This window comes from Euleptes europaea, chromosome 3, assembly GCF_029931775.1.
Source record: "Euleptes europaea isolate rEulEur1 chromosome 3, rEulEur1.hap1, whole genome shotgun sequence".
NCBI classification, from domain to species: domain Eukaryota; kingdom Metazoa; phylum Chordata; class Lepidosauria; order Squamata; family Sphaerodactylidae; genus Euleptes; species Euleptes europaea.
Genome location: NC_079314.1, coordinates 122,758,813 through 122,779,280, shown reverse-complemented (window position 1 = coordinate 122,779,280; position 20,468 = coordinate 122,758,813). Strand labels below are relative to the sequence as shown.

General features: G+C 45.4%; 1 protein-coding gene across 1 annotated transcript; it reads right to left on the bottom strand.

Annotated features, from left to right (window-relative positions):
• Window positions 1-1,689: 1,689 nt before the first annotated feature.
• LOC130474955 (lithostathine-like) lies at window positions 1,690-20,171 on the bottom strand. The gene is made up of 6 exons (XM_056846646.1): window positions 20,115-20,171; window positions 10,176-10,251; window positions 9,318-9,433; window positions 4,996-5,142; window positions 3,612-3,732; window positions 1,690-1,763 (listed from the first exon to the last, which is right to left on the bottom strand). Exons 1-6 carry the CDS (start codon window positions 20,169-20,171, stop codon window positions 1,690-1,692), a joined length of 591 nt encoding a protein of 196 aa, XP_056702624.1.
• Window positions 20,172-20,468: the final 297 nt, after the last annotated feature.

The window sequence follows — 20,468 nt, the reverse complement described above, 5'->3', positions numbered from 1 at the left end:
TTCAGTGGAGTGATCTGGATCAGGAGAGTCTGGAGGCAGAAGGGCCATCTAAAAGACTCAGCCCCATCCAGAGGGATATCTGATATCTTATCAAAAGCCTTACTGAAATCTAGATAAACTATGTCTACAGGGGAATGCATTCGACTATATTGCTGTAGACATAGTTTATCTAGATTTCAGTAAGGCTTTTGATAAGGTTCCGCATAGTTGGTAATTGGTAAATTTCCAATTTCGCTCAGCAAACCAACCCATAGCTGAGCAGAGAAAAGAGAGAATGCGACAAAATCATTTATTGCACTTGGCCTCAAAGGCAGGGGGAAGTCCCCATCTGTCCTTCTTCCGGGAAGGGAAAAAAAGAATGAGGAAGAACCTTCCTCAACCCCGCCCAAGTGTTGGTGGCTGGGTGGCCTGGGGGTCCTCCTCAGCTCCCTCACTAGTGACTCTGCCACATTTGGACTTAGGGTTGCCAACCTCCAGGTAATAGCTGGGGATCTCCTGCTATTACAACTGTTCTCCAGCCAATAGAGATCCGTCCACCCGGAAAAAATGGCTGCTTTGGCAATTGGACTCTTGGGCACTGAAGTCCCTCCCCTCCCCCAACCCCGCCCTCCTCAGACACCGCCCCTAAAATCTTCCGCCAGTGGCGAAGAGGGACCTGGAAACTGTATATGGACTGCCATAATGTGAAAGAAAAGGAAGGACTGCAAAAAAAAAGGGACTCACAGGGCCTCATCTGGTATGACCCCTAGAAATAAAAATGAGGGCAGTTTTCTGTGCCTGCAACTGCCCCCCAATCAAAAAAGCCTGTCTGGTGGGCACACAAGAAAGGGCCTTTTCGAGGGCCTTTTGGAGTATCTTGGGCATGGAGTAGGGGTCACTGGGGTAGGTGTGGGGGGGAGGCAGTTGTGAATTTCTTGCATTGTGTAGGGGGTTGGAATAGATGACCTGGTGGTCCCTTCCAACTCTATTATTCAATTATTCTAGTCACCTGAGGACCCAATCCCCTAGGGAAGTGACTAAGGCAGGGGCCCCCTGGTTCCCAACTGGAATGAGGCACCTCAAAGCTGCATGAACACAAAATAGACACAACTTGGTGTTGCTCAGAAGAAGATTTATTCTCATTCCAGGGAGGGAGAGGCATCAGAGAAGGGAGAAGCTGGCCAGAAGGGTGAGAAGTCCTGCACATCACGTATCTGACACGTGGGATGACACAGGAGACGTTAAAATGCATCGCTGTGTTTGTACATTTTTTTACCCTCATCACGCAGAAACGCAGAGTTCGTTATCAGAGTGAACTAACTGATCCACACGTTGAGCAAAGCTCAATTTCGACGCAGCCTAGAAGAGTGTTATCTCTGAAGGCATTTTTTCTGTTTTCACCACATGGGGTCGCAAGTCTGACAGAAAAAATGAGAAGGGTTTCCAATCTGGTGACGGAGATTTCTATGCGAAAAGATCAACACTCTCCCCGTGGTGAAAATCTGGCTACTCCTCAGCTGAAAGTGGTTTGGGAAAGCAGAAGTTGCAGCTGGAATTTGGGAGTGGCTGTTTCAGGCAAGGAGCGGGTGACTGGAATTGGTTCCTCAGCATCCAAGAACGGGAGACATCACCCAGAGTGGTTGAATCTTCATTGTTCATTGAAGGGACAACTTGCAGTTTCATCTTGGATGCTGGGCAGGCACCAAAGAGCTAGTAGTCAGCTCGGTATTTGCACAGGTATGGCAAGGGGTTAGCACAGGAGCGCTGCAATGCTTTCTGGCTATCTGCAAGGCAGAAGAGAGAGAGAGAGAGAGAGAGGGAGAGGATCATGTTAGGGGCCTGGAGGAGCATGCGGAGAAGACAGTGTTGCGGTTCGGGCCGTTAAGTTCCTACACTCTTAGAAAGGACCCCTTCCTGAGAAGGGATATGTTATCTTATTCAGTGAGACACCACTAGACAGGAATCAACAAGTTCCTAGAAACTTGTTATGGTTCCTAGAACATCTCTTGAACACGCCAATAAATTTATAATACTGGACAAGAGTAGAAGTATAAAAAACACATTTATTTACGTTATACAATATATGCTTTTTGGTTGCAAAGCCTTAAAATATCATATAAGGCTAGGTATCATTAGGCTTAAACATGTTTATGTAATAAAATGTAGCAAGTAATCATTCACACTCTCTATGCCTCCATAAAGGAGTATCTTAGTCAGAATATACTGTGGGGGGGAGGTAGTTTTTAATTTCCTGCATTGTGCAGGGGGTTGGACTAGATGACCCTTGTGGTCCCTTCCAATTCTATGATTCTAACAGCTTAAATTTGAGCCTGCATAAGTTAAGGAACATAAAGACCTTTTTCATCAGAGAGAGCTTGTGGTCTCCCACGGTCCAGGAATTATTTGATGCATCTGGAGTTCTTTTAGGTATTGTTCATTTTGTACTTTCTGCATTGTTAAATATTGATTGCTTTGGGTCTTTTTAATGTTGTAGGCCACCTTGGGGAGGCGTAGCTCAATCTTGTCAGATCTCAGAAGCTAAGAAGGGTTGGTACTTGGAAGGGAGACCACCAAGGAAGGCTCTGCAGAGGAAGGTGATGGCAAACTACCTCTGCTTCTCACTTGCCTTGAAAGCCCCTAGCTGGGGTCACCATAAGTCGGCTGTGTCTTGACGGGACTTGAGAGACACACATGACACCTTGGGCTACTTCTCAGAAATAAGACCAAGAAAGAGAAATGAAAGAGAGAGAGAGAGAGAGAGAGAGAGAGAGAGAGAGAACAGGAAGGAAGGAAGGTTTTTATACCTCTTTTCTCTAAAGAGTCTCAAAGAGGTTTACAATTGGGAGGTAGGTATGGCTGAGAGAGTTCAGAGAGAACTGTGACTAGTCCATGGTCACCCAGCAGGCTTCATGTGGAGGAGTGGAGAAACCAACACGGTTCACCAGATCAGAATCCACTGCTGATGTGGAGGAGTGGAGAATAAAAAATGGTTCTCCAGATTAGAGTCCACCATTCTTAACCACTATGCCACACTGGGTCTCAGGACAGAAGGAAGGAAGGAAGGAAGGAAGGAAGGAAGGAAGGAAGGAAGGAAGGAAGGAAGGAAGGAAGGAAGGAAGGAAGGAAGGATGGATTTTTTCCTGGGTAATCTATTTTACACCTGCCAGCTAGATAATCCAGAACTCCTTCTCTGTCCTCAGACTAATGGGAGAGGCCTTTGACTCCTTTGGAGGACCTGAGATTGTCTGGGCATTGCCCACCTCCATAGAATTATATTTTGTACAGGTGTCATCAAGCCAATGACTTATCATTTTACAAATGGAATCCTTGGGACCCCAGAATGCCGAATTCAACAAGAGATCCTTCCTTTGTATGGTGCAACAGGGAATGTAAAGCGTTCAAAGGCTCTGCCCTGGGCTGAAAACACCGGAGGCATGAAGCTCTCCAGATTCACCACCCACTCTGCGCATTGTGTGTTGGTGGGTACAGGGATGTGGGTGTGAATTTGAAGGAGCAAACAGACGGAGTGGAAACAGACGCTGCACAATCCCTCCCTTAAGCGTTCTTCTCCCACTTACCCACTGATCCCTCCCCCACCCCTTAATTTCTTTGCCCAGACCCTCCTTGCATACTTGTGTTCCGGATGTTGATCATGGAAACACATTCACTGGAGGAAATGGAGCTGCTGAGGGTGCGGCCGTCCCAGAGAGGCAAACTGAAGGGGGATCCATCACTCCATTCCCAGACCAGGTACTGAGGAGGGGGGAAAGAGAAAGACCTTGTGAGAATAACAATAATAATAAATTTTATTTGTACCCTGCCCTCCCCTGGCAAACCGGGCTCAGGGTGGCTAATGTCATGTAAACACAAAATATCATCATCATCATCATTACCTTTATTAGGCATTTAAACACAAAATATAATATAATATAATATACAAATTTAAAACCAATTTAAAATCTGAAACTACTCCACCTTAGGCAGGATGTTATCTAACAGTATGGAGAGAGAGGACAGGGAGAAGCTTTTCTCCCTCTCTCATAGTACCAGAACGCAGGGTCAGAAAATTTATTTAAGATGACACATATGTGGCATCTTTCTCCAAGCAGAGTTCAAAAAATGTGTAACTTGGATAAAAATGCTAGTAGATGTTGGTATTGTGATTCAGCTGGTGCAGATTTTCTACACATGTGGTGGAGCTGCAGTAGAGCCCAAACATATTGGATGAAAGTGGTTGAAATCATATCCAAGGGCCTTGAAATTGTTGTTCCAGTAAGACCGGAAACAATTTTATTAAATTATTTTCTGGCTAAATCAAAGGATATTCGAGTTATGTTTTTCCATATACTAACGTTTGCTAGAACAAATTTTGCCAGCTATTGGAAAAGCAATAAATTCCCTGATTTAAATAATTGGCTTGATAAGGTTAAAGAAACCTGTGCTTTAATTAAGTTGACGTATTATAACAATGACAAAAATACTGAAGAATTGGATGCTCGCTGAAATTTAATAATTTCAAGGATGAAAAAAACACTGACATGTGTAAATCGCAGAGATGGAGTAATATAATAATCATGTAGATTTTAGATAAATAGAGTATTGCTCGGTTCTCTGTTATGGGTATTTTAGTTCTATTAGCAGCACAGTTTTAGTTTCTTTTCAAGCATCTGTATTATGACTATTTTAGTAATGTTGTATTTCCATTTTCTTTTATTGTTATATTTTCATTTTTTTTAATAAAAAAATATTATGAGTTACATGGATATGGAGAAATTGTGTATTTTTTCCCTCTGGAGGAAGGGAGGGAGCCATCCAATGATGGTGACAGGAATATATTCAGGAATGAGAGAAGGAATTGATACTTCACATAGGCAGTGGTCCCTTTACCCAGGTTACTGAACACTGATTGGATCAGAAGGAAGAGGGATCACAGGGTGCTCTTAGGTTGCAGTCCAATGTAGGGGTCTTATCCACTGTGGTAGCCCGTGGGAAAAGAGTCCTAAATAAGACACCTACCCCACGGGTACGTGTAGCCTCCAGACCAATCCAGACGTCACTAGCACCCTTGCTACTCAGGAAGGAGGTAATTATTCTCCCCTCATTTGGAGAAAGAATAGAAGCAAGGTGAGACTCAGGCCCGGGTCTCAGTCCCTGACATGCGACCTGTGGAGAGAAAAAAAGAAGCCATCAGAGTTATTGTTGGCTCAGGCATGTCTGGACTGGACAGGCCACACCAGTGGCTGCTGAGGGCAGGGTCGCTGTTCTGAGTCCCCCACTCTCCAGAAAACAAGCAACTCTTTCCACTTTTCCTTGTCTGTTCTAGACTCGCTGCCACCAGCAGAGGAATCTTTTTTTGGGATTCTCTGGGGTGTGTAATTTGAAATGCCCCCCCTTTCCTTTACACATGACCGCGCATGACCCTGAATGGTGCATTTGCCCACAGGGAAGCTCAAAAAGCACCCCGCCTTCCCTCATTGTGTCTCTCTGATGGAGCTGTCCTTTCAGCGCTGGCTATCTGATTACTATGGTCATTTATGCATGGGTACTTTCACTCACTTTCGCCCCAGGTCTGTCTTGGTTGTTCCTTGGAGTTATGGAGTTTTACATCTATTACAGATGACCTCGTGGCCAGCCCTCACAAACCCCAGGACTTTCCATCCCTCTATTAACCTGATTCTTCCATCTCCCTTGAGCTCAGCCCAGGAGAAATCTCCATGCGTAAGGCAAAGCGTGGGACAAAAAAGCTTGGTTTCTCTCCCAGAAAGCACTACAGCCAATTACAAAGCAGTGTGTCAACAGGAGGGGACTCAAATGTTTCCTGCTTCCTGGGAGTTCTTTCTAAGCAGAAGAAAGGATTTTAAAAAGAAGGCTTGGGTTTCTTTCCCCACCCCCGGTTCCTATCAGATAGCTCCATTTTTTGGTTTTGTTCTTAAAATGCTTTTCTATGCAGCAATTGGGTTTCGGGGGGGGGGGCTTTTCTTTCACAGTAAGCACTACAGCCAATTGCAAAGCAGCATTTAAAGGGGAGGAGACTCAAATGCTTCTTGATTTGAGCTTGGAGACTGCTGGTGCATAGATTCCCAACAGGAAAGTGTGGGTCCAATGAGTGTGGGTTCAAGTGAGCAATGAACCTCAGGTAAAACTCCCACGCATAAATGACCCATGTCTCCAGTATCCTAGGAGACATGTATGAGATTTCCCCCCATGAACCCAGAGATCATGGTGAATTTCATAAACCTTCATTAAATACATATGAATCCTCAAAAGCACAGATATTTGGGGACAATCTACAAGCTTAATTTGGGTACATATGGAATAATGTCCCTCTCCAATTGCTACATCTTCAACATGACATGGAGTCTGAAGTTAACATTTTTCCTAATTTGGATGGGGTATACTGCCATTTAGGACCCCGGTGGCACAGAGTGGTAAGCTACAGTACTGCAGTCCAAGCTCTGCTCACAACCTGAGTTCGATCCCGACGGAAGTCGGTTCCAGGCAGCCAGCTCAAGGTTGACTCAGCCGTCCATCCTTCCGAGGTTGGTTAAACGAGCACCCAGCTTGCTGGGGATAAAGTGTACATGACTGGGGAAGGCACTGGCAAACCACCCCATAAACAAAAGTCTGCCTAGGAAACATCAAGATGTGACGTCACCCCATGGGTCAGGAATGACCCGGTGCTTGCACAGGGGACCTTTACCTTTTATACTACCATCTATACATCATTCTTATAACATGCTCTCTAATTCCTGTATGTATAGTTTCATTTTCTCCGGATACAATTTAAGTCAAGATATCTTTCTCAGAGTCACTGGAAGGACAGTCATGCTAGGAAAAGTTGAGGGCAGCAGGAAAAGAGGAAGACCCAACAAGAGATGGATTGACTTGATCAAGGAAGCCACAGCCTTCAATTTGCAAGATCTGAATAAGGCTGTCAAAGATAGGACATTTTGGAGGACTTTCATTCATACGGTCTCCATGAGTCGGAAGCGACTTGACGGCACTTAACACACACACACACACATCTTTCTCCCATCTTTGTTTGTAACAATTTTTTTTACCATGTCCATTAATATCCTATTGTGTATAAATCCCGGGTAGAATTGGCAGGTTTTTCTAAAATTAGCTTAATTTTATTTAATAGGCAAAATATATCAAACTGAGATTGTTTTATGTGAATCATACTTCTGATTTGCAGATGCTGAAACCGTGAAACTGGCACCAGATCTAGTTTTCTTTTATTGCTGGTGTTTAATTCGTCCCATGATCGGGCTAGCACCTTTCTGGTAGGCTTACATCCGGAATGAATGTGATTTTGCTTATCTCCCCATATCCAGACCCACAGTGGAGTCTCTATGTCAGCTTGTCCTAAGCCCAAGCAGGTTTCTGTTTGACCTTTCCTGAACCAAAAGGAGAGGGCCATCAATGAAATAGCATAACAGTACATCTCAATTTTTGGTACCACCAAGGCCCTACCATTCCCACACTGTTGCATAACAGACAATCACATTCTAGGTTTCTTATCATTCCAAATTGATCTGGTAACATCAACCATGTCCTGGGTTTTAAAATCCGTGGTGCAGAGTGGTAAGCTGCAGAACTGCAGTCGAAATCTCTGCTCAAGCCCTGAGTTCAATCCTGACGGAAGTCGGTTTCAGGTAGCCAGCTCAAGGTTGACTCAGTCTTCCATCCTTCCGAGATTGGTAAAATGAGTACCCAGCTTGCTGGGGGTAAAGGGAAGATGACTGGGGAAGGCACTGGCAAACCACCCTGTAAACATAGTCTGCCTAGTAAACTTTGGGATGTGACATCACCCCATGGGTCAGTAATGACCTAGTGCTTGCTCAGGGGCTACCTTTACCTTTTACCTTTAGTTCTTCTACAGCAATTAATCTTACCACCAGTTCTTATGGAAATGTATGACTTGGTTGACCACCAAACCAAGGTAGAACCCTGTTGACCACTGAGATTATGTGTCTTAAGTTTTCATGGAATATGGCAGACAGTAGTGTGCCCAGGGTTGTCTACCCCAACCCAAATCCAGGCCTTTTAATGCTTCTTTTGTGGGAACCTTAAAGGGATGTCATTTTCTCAGTGGCCTGAGCTGTAGTTTATATTACCCTCAAGCTATACACCATTTTTATTCCCTAGCTTCTAGTCACTTCACTGGCACACCAAGACACCAAGCATGCTTGTAGTTTACCACTTCAAAACACACTAGAGGATCTCCTGACTGGATAAAAGGCACCTTTCGGCACTATCCTAGTTCAGCAGGGCCTGGCACATTTTATAAGTAGTTTAATGCAGAAGCTCACAGATGTTGTTCTGTTCAGGCAAGATTAAAGCATCCCTGACCCCCTTCCCCTGTGTTTCAAGGACTTGCCACACACTATTGCTATGATAGGCTTTTCCAGTTTCTTCTTTCCCTGCAATATTCTGTCTTTCCCACGAGGTCTGATCATTCAGTCACCCTGGCCCTGGCTTCCACTGGCTCAGGTGATTCACCTGCTTCAAGCTCAGGGGATTAGGCACGGATTTGGCTGCCCCAGAACCGTGATCATAGCTGTAAGACCCTCACCACAGAAGTTATCTGATGCTGGTTCCCTGCTCTCACTTCCTGGGCCTTTCACAGACCACCCGTGGCCTCTCCCTCCATCACATTGTGTATGCAAGACATTGGAAAGACAACAGGATTCCAGATGTGGCCGAATGGACTAACAAACTATTTGATTTCGCTTTGACATCAAAACTGACATGTTTGGACATCTGTCGGGATTGCTTTGATTGTGGGATCCTGCATGGTGGGGGGAGGGTTGGGGTCACTGGGGATGTGGTGGGGAGGTAGTTGTTAATTTCCTGCATTGTGCAGGGGGTTGGACTAGATGACCCTGGTGATCCCTTCCAGCTCTATGATTCTCTGACAAAAAGGAGCTCGATAGACGATTTTAAGTTGAGATGGCAACCTTTATATGAAAGATATTCATCTGATCTTAATTCTTTGGTTTTTTAGAATATATCGAGGCATACTGTTAAATTGAAACAGAATATGCAGAACTAAACATAGCTTGTGGATACAATACAAAGTAAACAAAGTACAATTATATAGTGATTGATAGTGGACTAGAAAATACTAAATAAGTATTCTTAATCTTTTAATATATTCTTACTCTTTTGATATTAAAATATGTTGAATAACTTGGATGAGACAAGAACTGATGAAGGATGTTTCAACGTCATCTGGATACAGATACAAAGTCTTTACTGTTATTTCCCCTTCCTTTCCCCATTTCTCTTCTGACCCTAATTATAAAAATTAAAAAAGAAAAAAAAAACCTTACCTCTGCAATTTCCCAGGAGACATAGCTATTCACAAACTCGTAGCAGCTCTGTTTGTAGTAGAGCACGCCCGAAGGGCATCGAGCACGGGAATCACCCGCTGTGCCATTCTGGGCACCTGTAAGAGACAGAGGAGTGTTTGCAAAGGAAGCAAGAACTGCAAACAACCATGATTGCAGCAGGATCCAAGCCCAGAAACTGACCTTAATCATGTGGAGACCCAGTGGGAAACATTGCTTATGCGCTGAGGGGAGCAGGGGCATCACTAGGAAATGTTCTCTGCCCTCTTCCTTTAATGCTTCCAGTCAAGGTTAGCTGCTGCTCCAGCATCTTCATCACGTCCTTTCCAGGGGGTGAAGGGCCACCCCTTTCCCCTACTTCCTGTGCAGCACACTGGCTGCAGAAGGCCTGCATTAGACAGGTCTTGCTAGATGTGAAATGTGTTGAAATAAGCCTTGACAGGCATTCCTAGAGTGGAAATTGCCTCCAGGACAGCCAGCAGGGGTTTTATTTTTGTAAGGTGGAAGACCTTAACCCTACCCCCCCTCCAGTTTTGATAGGGTTTCCAGGTCCCTCTTTGCCACTGGCAGGAGGTTTTTGGGGCAGAGCCTGAGGAGGGCGGGGTTTGGGGAGGGGAAGGACTTCAATGGCATACAGTCCAATTGCCAAAGTGGCCATTTTCTGCAGGCGAACTGATCTCTAACGGCTGGAGATCAGTTGTAATAGCAGGAGGTCTCCAGCTAATAACTGGAGGTTGGCAACCCTACCCAAAAAACTGCTAATTACGATCCAGATGATTGATAGGGTACAGTAATGGGATAACATGATGAAATTGCTTGGTACTCTCTTCTATCACTCACCTTCCACTGTGGGGTTAAAGAACAGGCATCCCAGGAGGCAGAGGCCAAGGTAGACGACCTGTCCCATCTTGTTCTCCTGCAAAAGAAGGAGAGAGCAACATCACTTAAGGTTATTTCCCTGACCAACAACCAAGAGCCACTCATCCCCTGGCAATAGCTTCCAGCTAGATCCCTCCTGTTCTGCAGGAGCCACCCACAACTCCATGCTGTGAAAGGAAAGGAATTGTGGAAGTTTTCATGGACCTTCTCTGCAAAGCGGGATAGCGACTTCTTCTGGTCTGATGGGCTGCCCAAAATATTAAAGCTAATGGCCAATTGGAAAAAGGTGTGGCGATCCAAGAGCTCACCTGTTTGCTGGTCTCTTTCCTGGCTGGCTGGAGTGGATGCACTGTGGAGCCTGAACTCACCTGTGCAGGGCAGTCCTGCCTCCTTGGGATATTTATAGAGAGGGAGAGGGGTAATCTATTAACATCAATCGAAACCATATCCTATCTATTTGGCAGACTTCCAGGAAAACTGCCCTGGAAAAAAAAGTACCTGAGGAGGAGGGGTGGTCTTCAAGGTGAAGAAAAACATCAACATGCAGAGTTGCCAGGAAACAATCTGGGGCCCTTTCCATTATTGTCAATAGCAAGTGGACTGTAGCATTTTAAACTAAAGGTTGTTTCTCATTACATGTTCCACAATTCTTGTAGCTTATCCTTTGTAACGGTGTGTGTTCTAGACTTGTGCATGGGAGTTTGTTTCGTTTCTTTCATTTTGTGGCATTAATTCCAAAAGGGGCTGTTTCGTTATTGGGTTGTTTCTTGTCGTTTTGTTTCATTATTGTTTCTTTTGTTACTGTTGTTTTATTTTCATAAAGGTAGAATTCAGCGAGATCTGCACACACTGGAAAAGTGGGCGGATGTGAACAAGATGCAATTCAACAAGGATAAGTACCGAGTTCTACATCTGGGTAACAGACATGAGGGACACGCATACTGGATGGGGGATACTCTTCTGAGTAGCAGTGTGTGTGAACAAGATCTTGGGGTACGGGTGGAATGTAAGTTAAATATGAGCAGCCAGTGTGACACAGTGACAAAAAAAATGCTATTGCGAACTTGGGGTGCATCAACTGAGGCGTAACATCCAAACTGCAAGATGTCATAGTCTTGCTGTACACTGCATTGGTCAGGCTGCACCTGGAGTCTTGTGTGCAGTTCTGGAGGCCCCACTTCAAAAAGGATGTGGGCAGAATGGAGCGGGGGCAGAGGAGAGCGACGACGAGGATCAGGGGCCTGGAGACCAAGAAGCCCTGCGAGGAAAGGCTTGAGGGAGTTGGGAGTGTTCATTCTGGAGAAGAGGAGGTTGAGGAGGGACACAATTGCTCTCTTTCAGTATTTGAAGGGCTGTCACTTAGAGGAGGGCAGGGAGCTGTTCCTTTTGGCAGCAGAGGATAGGACTCACAATAATGGGTTTAAATTGCAGGCTGATATTGGGGGGGGAATTACAGTAGGAGTTGTTTGACAGTGGAATCGGCTACCTAGAGAGGTGGTTAGATCCCCTCACTGGCAGTCTTTAAACAGAGGCTGGACAAACACTTGTCAGGGATGCTCTAGGTTGATCCTGCATTGAGCAGGGGGTTGGACAAGATGGCCTCTATGGCCCCTTCCAACTCTATGACTTTATTAGACTGAACCTGAGGGTTTTGGCATGCTCAACACAAGCGCTGCCAGACAGACACAAATGCATGTAGTTGTGAACAGGAGAAGGGGTGGGGGAGCAGCCACTAGATTTGTGCATTTCTTATGCTATTAATTACAATAATTACACAACTACATTTGTGTCTTGCATTTGTGTCTGTCTGGCAGCGCTTGTGTTGAGCATGCCAAAACCCTCAGGTTCAGTCTAATAGAATCATAAAGTTGGAAGGGGCCTCACAGGCTATCTAGTCCAACCCCCTTCTCAATGCAGGATCAGAGCATCCCTGACAAGTGCTTGTCCAGCTGCTGCTTGAAGACTGCCAGTGACGGGGAGCTCACCACCTCCCTAGGAAGCTGATTCCAAAGCCGAACTATTCTTACTGAACAATTCCCCCCCCCAATATCCAGCCAGTACCTTTCCGTCCGCAATTTAAACCCATGATTGCGAGTCCTGTCCTCTGCTGCCAACAGGAACAGCTCCCTGCCCTCCTCTAAGTGACAGCCCTTCAAATACTTAAAGAGAACAATCCTGTCCCCCCTCAACCTTCTCTTCTCCAGACTGAACATTCCCAACTCCCTCAGCCTTTCCTCGCAGGGCTTCTTGGTCTCCAGGCCCCTGATCATCCTCGTCGCTCTCCTCTGCACCTCTTCCATTCTGTCCACATCCTTTTTGAAGTGGGGCCTGACCAATGCTGTGTACAGTGGAACTACGGTCCCCCTCACCTAGATCCGGCCCTGGTTCTGATTATACATTATGCAACTCAAGTGTTCTCTTAAGTGTTTTATCTCCTCTCTCTCATTTTTGCTTTTTGTACCTGCCAGACAGTTTCCTGGCGTTCCTTTGTTGGATAGAGTGTGATTTGTTGAAGGTGTAAAGGTAAAAGTAAAGGTCCCCTGTGCAAGCACCGGGTCATTCCTGACCCATGGGGTGACATCACATCCCGACGTTTACTAGGCAGACTGTGTTTACGGGGTGGTTTGCCAGTGCCTTCCCCAGTCATCTTCCCTTTACCCCCAGCAAGCTGGGTACTCATTTGACCGACCTCGGAAGGATGGAAGGCTGAATCAACCTTGAGCTGGCTACCTGGAACCGACTTCCGTCGGGATCGAACTCAGGTCGTGAGCAGAGTTTGGACTGCAGTACTGCAGCTTTACTACTCTGCGCCACTGGGTGTAATCAGGCCTCAATTGATTTATTGCCTCTTGTCAAATAACTTAATTGAAAGGGGAGGCAGACCTATGGAAGCCCTTTGATCTTTGCCCCATTTTCACACACACCCTTAATTGATAATGACCGAACAAAGGTTGCTCCCGTATCTTCACATTTCTCACCTTTCAAGGAAGCTCCTGGTGCATTTTCTGAAAGGAAGCAGGAAACATTTCTTGTTCATTTTTTCTTGCGCTTGCCATTTCTAAGGGCCAAAATACACATTATGTGTGAAACACCGTGGCATGGGTGCCCAATAGGAGTGTGCATTCGGCAAAGCTGAAGGGAAAAAACCCTGAAAAATACTTTATCGGTGTTTTTCGTGTATTTTTTTTCTCCCCAAAACATTGGTGGTGATTTAAAGGGAGCGAAAAAACAGGTATGAGCTGTGGAGACTCAAAGCTCCCTTTGCCAGATACAGTGGCGGACATACATTTTTGGGGCCCTGAAGCTTGAACTGTTATGGGCGCCCCTTCACAACCAGCAACAGTAGGGCGACATCCAACAAGGTCCAAAGGGCTTTGCTGCCCTTTAAAGGACCTCGAGGCCCAAATGGCGGAGAACAGGGTGGTGGGCTGGAGTCCTTGGTAATGGGCATACAGTGATGAAATAAAACTATAGAACTATTAAGCCGTGCACCAGCGAACTGAGAGAAGGATTCGAGGATCCAGCTGCCAAAATATAGGCTGTGAATAGATCCTGGGGAGATCAGTGATCCCTTACAGCTGGGGGTTCGAGCACAGGAAGCCCCCAAGAAAATTGTGAAATTTGACCAATGACAGGGACATTTTGAGGCCATATGAAATGGGTATTAGAGCATATTCTAAAGTCAACATTAAGTACTTCAATCCATCGGTTTATGATTCTATGCACTTAAAAAACTCCATCGATTTTGTTGAGAAATTCACTCATTAAAAAAAGTTGCTTCATTAGTTTCACAGTAGATCTGCCTCTGGCCAGATACAAGATGAAGGGATCTGACAAAATGAGCTCTGACTCTCGAAACCTCAGTACCCTGTCCCTGAACATCTTTTGGGTCAAGAAGAAGAAGAAGAAGAAGAAGAAGAAGAGTTGGTTTTTAGATGCCGATTTCTCTATCACTTAAGGAAAAATCAAACCTCCCCACAACAGACACCCTGTGAGGTAGGTGGGGTGGAGAGAGAGTGACTAGCCCAATGTCACCCAGCTGGCTTCGTGTATAGGAGTGGGGAAACAAATCCAGTCCACCAGATTAGCCTCTGCGCCTCAGGTGGAGGAGTGGGGAATCAAACCCGGTTCTCCAGATTAGAGTCCACCGCTCCAAACCACCGCTCTTAACCACTACACCACGTGGCTAAGGTGCTGCTGGACTCGAATCTAGCTGTTCTACCCCAGACCAACACGGCTACCCTCTGAAACTATCTTCTTAAAGTGTTTATTTTTTAATTTATTTTGGGGAAATCGGTAGCCTCCTTTCTGTTATTAAAATAACACTGGAGTTGCTCTCAGCGAAGAGAAAATATGTATGGTATATATCACAGACAGAAAGAAAAACAATATTGCTTTCATTGTATTAAATTGATTTGATTAAAACTGCTTGAATACTCCTCATTCTTCTGGTCTCAATTCGGGAACCCAGAAAATCACACCCAGGTTCTTATTTTAGTAAGGTGTCATGGAAACAACAGCAAGTGTTTATACAAGGTTGGTTCATAAATAGTCAATGCAACAGTTATTTCAAAGGGTAGTTAAGCCTGTAAATTCTTTCAGAGCACTCAGCAACTAATCTCACTTAATTCCTTCCTTAAGAGTGTCATGGATCTGGCCAAGAATAAAGGGGAATAGTTGCTGGACTTGAATGAAAAGATCATGGAGGATAGTTCTGCACAGCAGAAGCAGAGCTTGTCTGGCCTCTAAGCTAAACATGCCAAAAAGGGAGTTTAGACACCCAGAATAAAACAGCCTTGGGCAGGGGCAAGAAACAAAGGAGTAACCCAATAATATGGTGTTTGTAGACTAAAAACAGTCTAAATGAATGTCTGTGATGTGTTGAGGCCTGGGTGCAGGGAGAACATAAGAAAGGCCCTGCTGGATCAGACCCAGGCCCATCAAGTCCAGTAGTCTGTTCACACAGGGGCCAACCAGGGGCTCCAGGAAGCCCCCAAACAAGGCGACTGCAGCAGCATTTGAGAATGTCCATCTTCACAGAAGTGAAGACATGCTTCCAAGACAGCTGTGTTGGTTGAAGGCCAGAAGACATTCATGTATGATAAACTTGTAATGGCTATTTTTGAACAGACTTCATCAAGATAACAAGTTGCAAGAAATGAACTGTTGTTATATCTTTTAAGAAGACATTCAAGGATATTCAAGGTGTCTGAAGTTATAAGAGAATTTCAAAATATTGTCCCACTGCATGTGAACCAAAGGCCCCAGTGGAAATTCCACTAGAGTTCACGGGGGGGGGGGGGGGATGCCAAACAAAAGAAAAGAATCTTCACCCGCTGATAGAAGACAATGGGCACTTTCACACATGCTAAATAATGCACTTTCAATCCACTTTCAACTCAGTTTAACGATGGTTTGCAAGTGGAACGTGCCGTTTCACATAGTAAAATCCAGGTGTAAAGTGCACTGAAAGTGGATTGAAAGTGCATTATTTGGCATATGTGAAAGTGCAGCAAGACTAGAGGGAGGCTGGCAAATCTCTCTGAGGATGGAGCTCCAAAGTTTTGCTTGCCATGACTGGGAAAGCCCTTTCTCCGGTTGCACCCAGAGAGCCTCAAATGATTGGATAACCTGAAGGCCTCAAAAGATGGGCAGAGTAGATGGGTAGTAGTAGGGTTCCCACTTTAGGGTTGAGAAGATCCTGGAGATTTGGTGGGTGGATCCTGGGGTAAAGCAGTCTGTGCTGTAAGCATACGGGCCGCCTAACTCCCAGACTGGACATGGCAACCCGATATGCAGGCACACGACTACTGTTCCAGCCGTGCACACGCCCCACACACTACTGGGACGGCCACAGCACACACCTTTGAAACTGACACGGCCGCTCCTGTATGCTCCGAGCAGCCGGCAGCTAGGAAGCAGAGGCCAGGGCAACCTCCAGTGAACCTGAGAGACTCCATGTTCCTGTTTGTCCCTGTTCCAGCAGCTGTAGCCATTTCGTAGAAAGCAGACAGTCACGTAGTCAGTGCCAACACCCCCCTCCCATTGCAACATCAGCAGCGTAATGGGCAATCAGCAGAGATCCTGATATCAGTGATGAGTCGCTCTTCCAGCTATGCAGCAGCGATCCCCAGGCGTTAGCAGCAATCGCGCCTATTGTTTTAGGATCATTAAGTCCATCAGCAAGGATCTCCTGGCTCCTCCCGGGTTGCCTAAGCCATTGGAATTAGAATAGATCTCTAAATTCTCACTACCCCACCCCAGCAGCCGAAGATTAATCCTTTTGTCACCTTTTGTCACCTGGGAACCTGGAAGGGGTAATCCCATTACCCTGCCCCCAGAAAAACAGTATATCTGGGGTGCCCACAGCCCATACTGTTACCTTAGGGCCTCCCATTTTATACAGCCTGCCACTCTGCCAGAGTGAGCAGCCATGCTAAAATACGCAGGGGGCTACCCATGCCCCCTGTCTATTCCCCATGTCCCCCTTTTTCTGCTATTTTAGTCTACTGGAACTTGGACAACTCCTCATCTGGAAAAGGGGCAGTATTTCCCAATCAACAATCTCCTGCCACATTGGCATCCATTCTTATTTTACTACCTTTTATTTCTCAGAATCTCTGTATGTTTGTGTTGCACCATTGAATGCTTGAAACAACATAAACGCTCTTAATTCAGAAATCCCTTGTCTCCCTTTATTCTTAAGGTCACAGTTAATGAGCTCTGGTATAGTAGGCTGAATCTCGCTATATAAATATTAAGGTTACCGATCTGCTCATCTAATTCCCCACTGAAAGAGCATTTCGGGTAATAGTGCTGTTCAGTGATTTGTGGGGTTTGTGGAGGAGATGTACCTCAGTAGGGTATAATGCCATACAGTTCCCTCGGCCCCTGCCCAAAGGAGCCATTTTCTCTCCCTAATTCTGGAAGATCTCCTGGCCCCACCTGGAGGCTGGCAACCCTAATTGGTAGGTTCATACAGGAAAAGGCAGTACCAAGGGATACCAAATGATTAAATTAGCTCTTGTAGGTTATCTGGGCTGTGTAACCGTGGTCTTGGAATTTTCTTTCCTGACGTTTCGCCAGCAACTGTGGCAGGCATCTTCAGAGTAGTAACACTGAAGGACAGTCTGTCCTTCAAAAAGGGCAAGAGTCCAGTAGCACCTTAAAGACTAACAAAAATATTTTCTGGTAGGGTATGAGCTTTCGTGAGCCACAGCTCACTAAGCTGTGGCTCACGAAAGCTCATACCCTGCCAGAAAATATTTTTGTTAGTCTTTAAGGTGCTACTGGACTCTTGCCCTTTTTGACTACTGCAAACAGACTAACACGGCTACCCACTGTGAAGTCTGTCCTTCAGTGTTACTACTCTGAAGATGCCTGCCACAGTTGCTGGCGAAACATCAGGAAAGAAAATTCCAAGACCACAGTTACACAGCCCGGATAAACTACAAGAACCAATGAACTCTGACCGTGAAAACCTTCGACAAGATTAAATTAGCATTTGGGGGTAATGCTATGTGGCCTCTTTAACTTGGCATAAAGACAAGCCTTAGCATGTGTTAGCCCGGCCGTGACCACCACACCCCACTACTGAAGCCCGGCTGTGCTGTGACTGAGGAATTTGACCTTTTTTTAAAAAAACTGAAAGCCTTATTTGCTTTTCATTGTAACTGGGCAAGCAAAAGTAGCCCCACCAGCCACATAAACACTGAGAAGCTGGTGCTGAATCAGTCGGCATACCAATCCATCACCAAGCAGACAAAAGAGAGAATGCCACCAAGTCATCTGTTGCGCTTGGCCTCAAAGGCAGAGGGAAGTCCCCCTCTGTCCTTCTTCAGGGAAGGAAAGAAAAGAATGAGGAAGGACCTTACTCAACCCCACCCAAGCATGGTTGGCTGGGTGGCCGGGGGGGGTCCTCCTCAGTAGGGCTGTGCATACCGATAAACCCGAACTGAACATTAACCCGAAACTAGCCATTTTGGCAATATTCAGGTTTATTTTTGGACAAATAGTAAAACCAAATACGCAATTCCAAAAAAGCCAAATAGATATTCAGTTTTTCTGATTTCAGCTATTCGCCTTTTTCTCAGATGCACATCAGTGCCTTCTCCTATTTTTCTACCTTTGACTGGTTTTGTTAGGGCCTCATAGTTGGGGTTCTAACAGCGTGGTGTAGTGGTTTAGAGCGGTGGTTTGGAGCGGTGCATTCTGATTTGGAGAACCGGGTGTGATTCCCCACTCCACCACATGAGCGGCGGAAGCTGATCTGGTGAACCGGGTTGGTTTCCCCACTCCTACACATGAAGCCAGCTGAGCTCTCTCAGCCCCACCTACCTCACAAGGTGTCTGTTGTGGGGAGGGGAAGGAAAGGTGATTGTAAGATTGTTTGATTCTGCCTTAAGTGGTAGAGAAAGTCGGCATATAAAAACCAACTCTTCTTCTTTTTCTTCTTCTTCTTCTTCTCTTTTGAGGTAGGGGTTGTGTTATTGGAGCCAGCTTGGTCTGACCAACCTTCCAGGTACATCACCCAACAGAAGACTAGTATGCATAGCAGAAGAGTCATTTAAAAGACGGAGCTCACCACATCCCATCCAGAGGTATACACCCTCCAACTAAAAGCACCAGCATTAGCAGCTGCTGACTGTGGCGCGAAACCCTTAGTTCGTTGTGCATGGTTCTCTGCCCGCTTCACATACCAAAAAGCAACCCAGAGAGATCTGGAGAAACACTCTTACACAGCACACAGAACAGATAAAGTAAATCATGCAGCTTTATTATACTTACAAGGAAATATAAAGCAAAGAGAAAAAGCAATACTTAACTGAATATATATATATGACAGAATATAACAAAACTTACACACATGCAAGACAAACAATTACAGAGGCCTCTGGGTCCCTTCCAGAGAGAAAGATGGCAACAACTGGGAAGCCTGATCTCTTTCCCTAGAATGACAAAATACCAGGATTTTGGGAGGCTTTTTTATAGTTTAAACCGTGGGAGAAAGAGTTTTACAACAGCCCTCCTTTCAAGCTCTCCCTGAGATGGAATTGCCATATTTTTGCTTTGAAGCTTTCTGTTCCCAGAATGTTATTTTCAACAGAGTCTCTGACAATTTGTTTGTTTGTGACAAGTTCCCCCAATTTAGCAGATAGATTGCTGCCGGACCAAATGTCCGTTCTCTCCTTAAACAATTACAAGCATCCTGGTGTGTTTTCTTTGGGGTAAACTAGCTCCTAGCCGGCAATTTCCTCTAAGTTCAGAGGCCCTAATTGGAAACTGGGGCCAGCTAAAAAGTCAGATCTTCGTGTGGCTATAGGTTATAATATTAAGATATAAGTGTGGTTATTTTTAACCCAAACTCATTTAATATAAACTAATATATTTAATATGAACTAATGTTCAACACAAAAAAAATTCTCGCGACACTGACCAGGCTTCTAAAGAAGACTCCCTCACCTGCGTTTTATAATAGTAGTTTTCATTGTGGTTTTATAGTGTTTTGTTTATACTGTAAGCCACCTTTAGTTCGGCAAGTGGCTAATAAATGTTTTCATTATGGTCTCTCTCCTTGGACCCAAGTGTGGGTGCAGCCAATTCCCTAATATGGGTGCATTGGAATTTAAGGGGCATCCAGGACATCGGCTGCAGGCCCTTGACCATGTGAGATGATCTTCGCAAGCTCCTGTCCATATCCTTGAGAAAGCTCCCACTTGCCAAGGAAGCTGAGGAGGAATATGTATTCTTCCCTGGCCGGTTTGGACTTCTTTGCCATGGCAGCTCATTCTCTGCTCCTTTTGTGGGAGGCTCAGCCAGTGAGTAAGGAGCATTCTCAGGTTTCCTTTTCCTTTGAAGTTGATTGAAGGCTGGCAGGAGGAAGGTTGTTTGCAGAGTTACCCTCATCATCAGCTGCTGCCTTATAAATGTGTAGGGGTCCACCACTTTGTTGCACATTCTGCTTTTTCATTCCCTCCTGATCAACCATCCTGGAAACAAGGGACAGAGAGACAGAGAGACAGACAGGAGGTAAGGTCATGGTGGGTAGCCATGCTAGTCTGTCTGTAGCAGTAGAAAAGGTAAGGTCCTTCAGGAGGTTTCTTTTTGTGTATATCTAGTGGCAGCAGCGCAGGCAAATGAAGGTAAGTGAAGGTAGTAAGTAAGGGGGAGCCTGTGATCTTATGGAAACCCACAATAGAAGAATGAGCAGGAGGGGAGGGGTTCTGGCTCAGTGGTAGAGCATCTGCTTGGCAT

Excerpts from the sequence above, each read along its gene's own strand:
- LOC130474955 (XM_056846646.1), bottom strand. The coding sequence starts at position 20,171 with ATGTGCAACAAAGTGGTGGACCCCTACACATTTATAAGGCAGCAGCTG. Across the intron at positions 10,252-20,114 it reads GGCAGCAGCTGATGATGAGG|GAGAACAAGATGGGACAGGT; the intron begins GTAACTCTGCAA and ends CTTCTTTTGCAG. Across the intron at positions 5,143-9,317 it reads TCTCCTGGGAAATTGCAGAG|GTCGCATGTCAGGGACTGAG; the intron begins GTAAGGTTTTTT and ends TTCTCTCCACAG.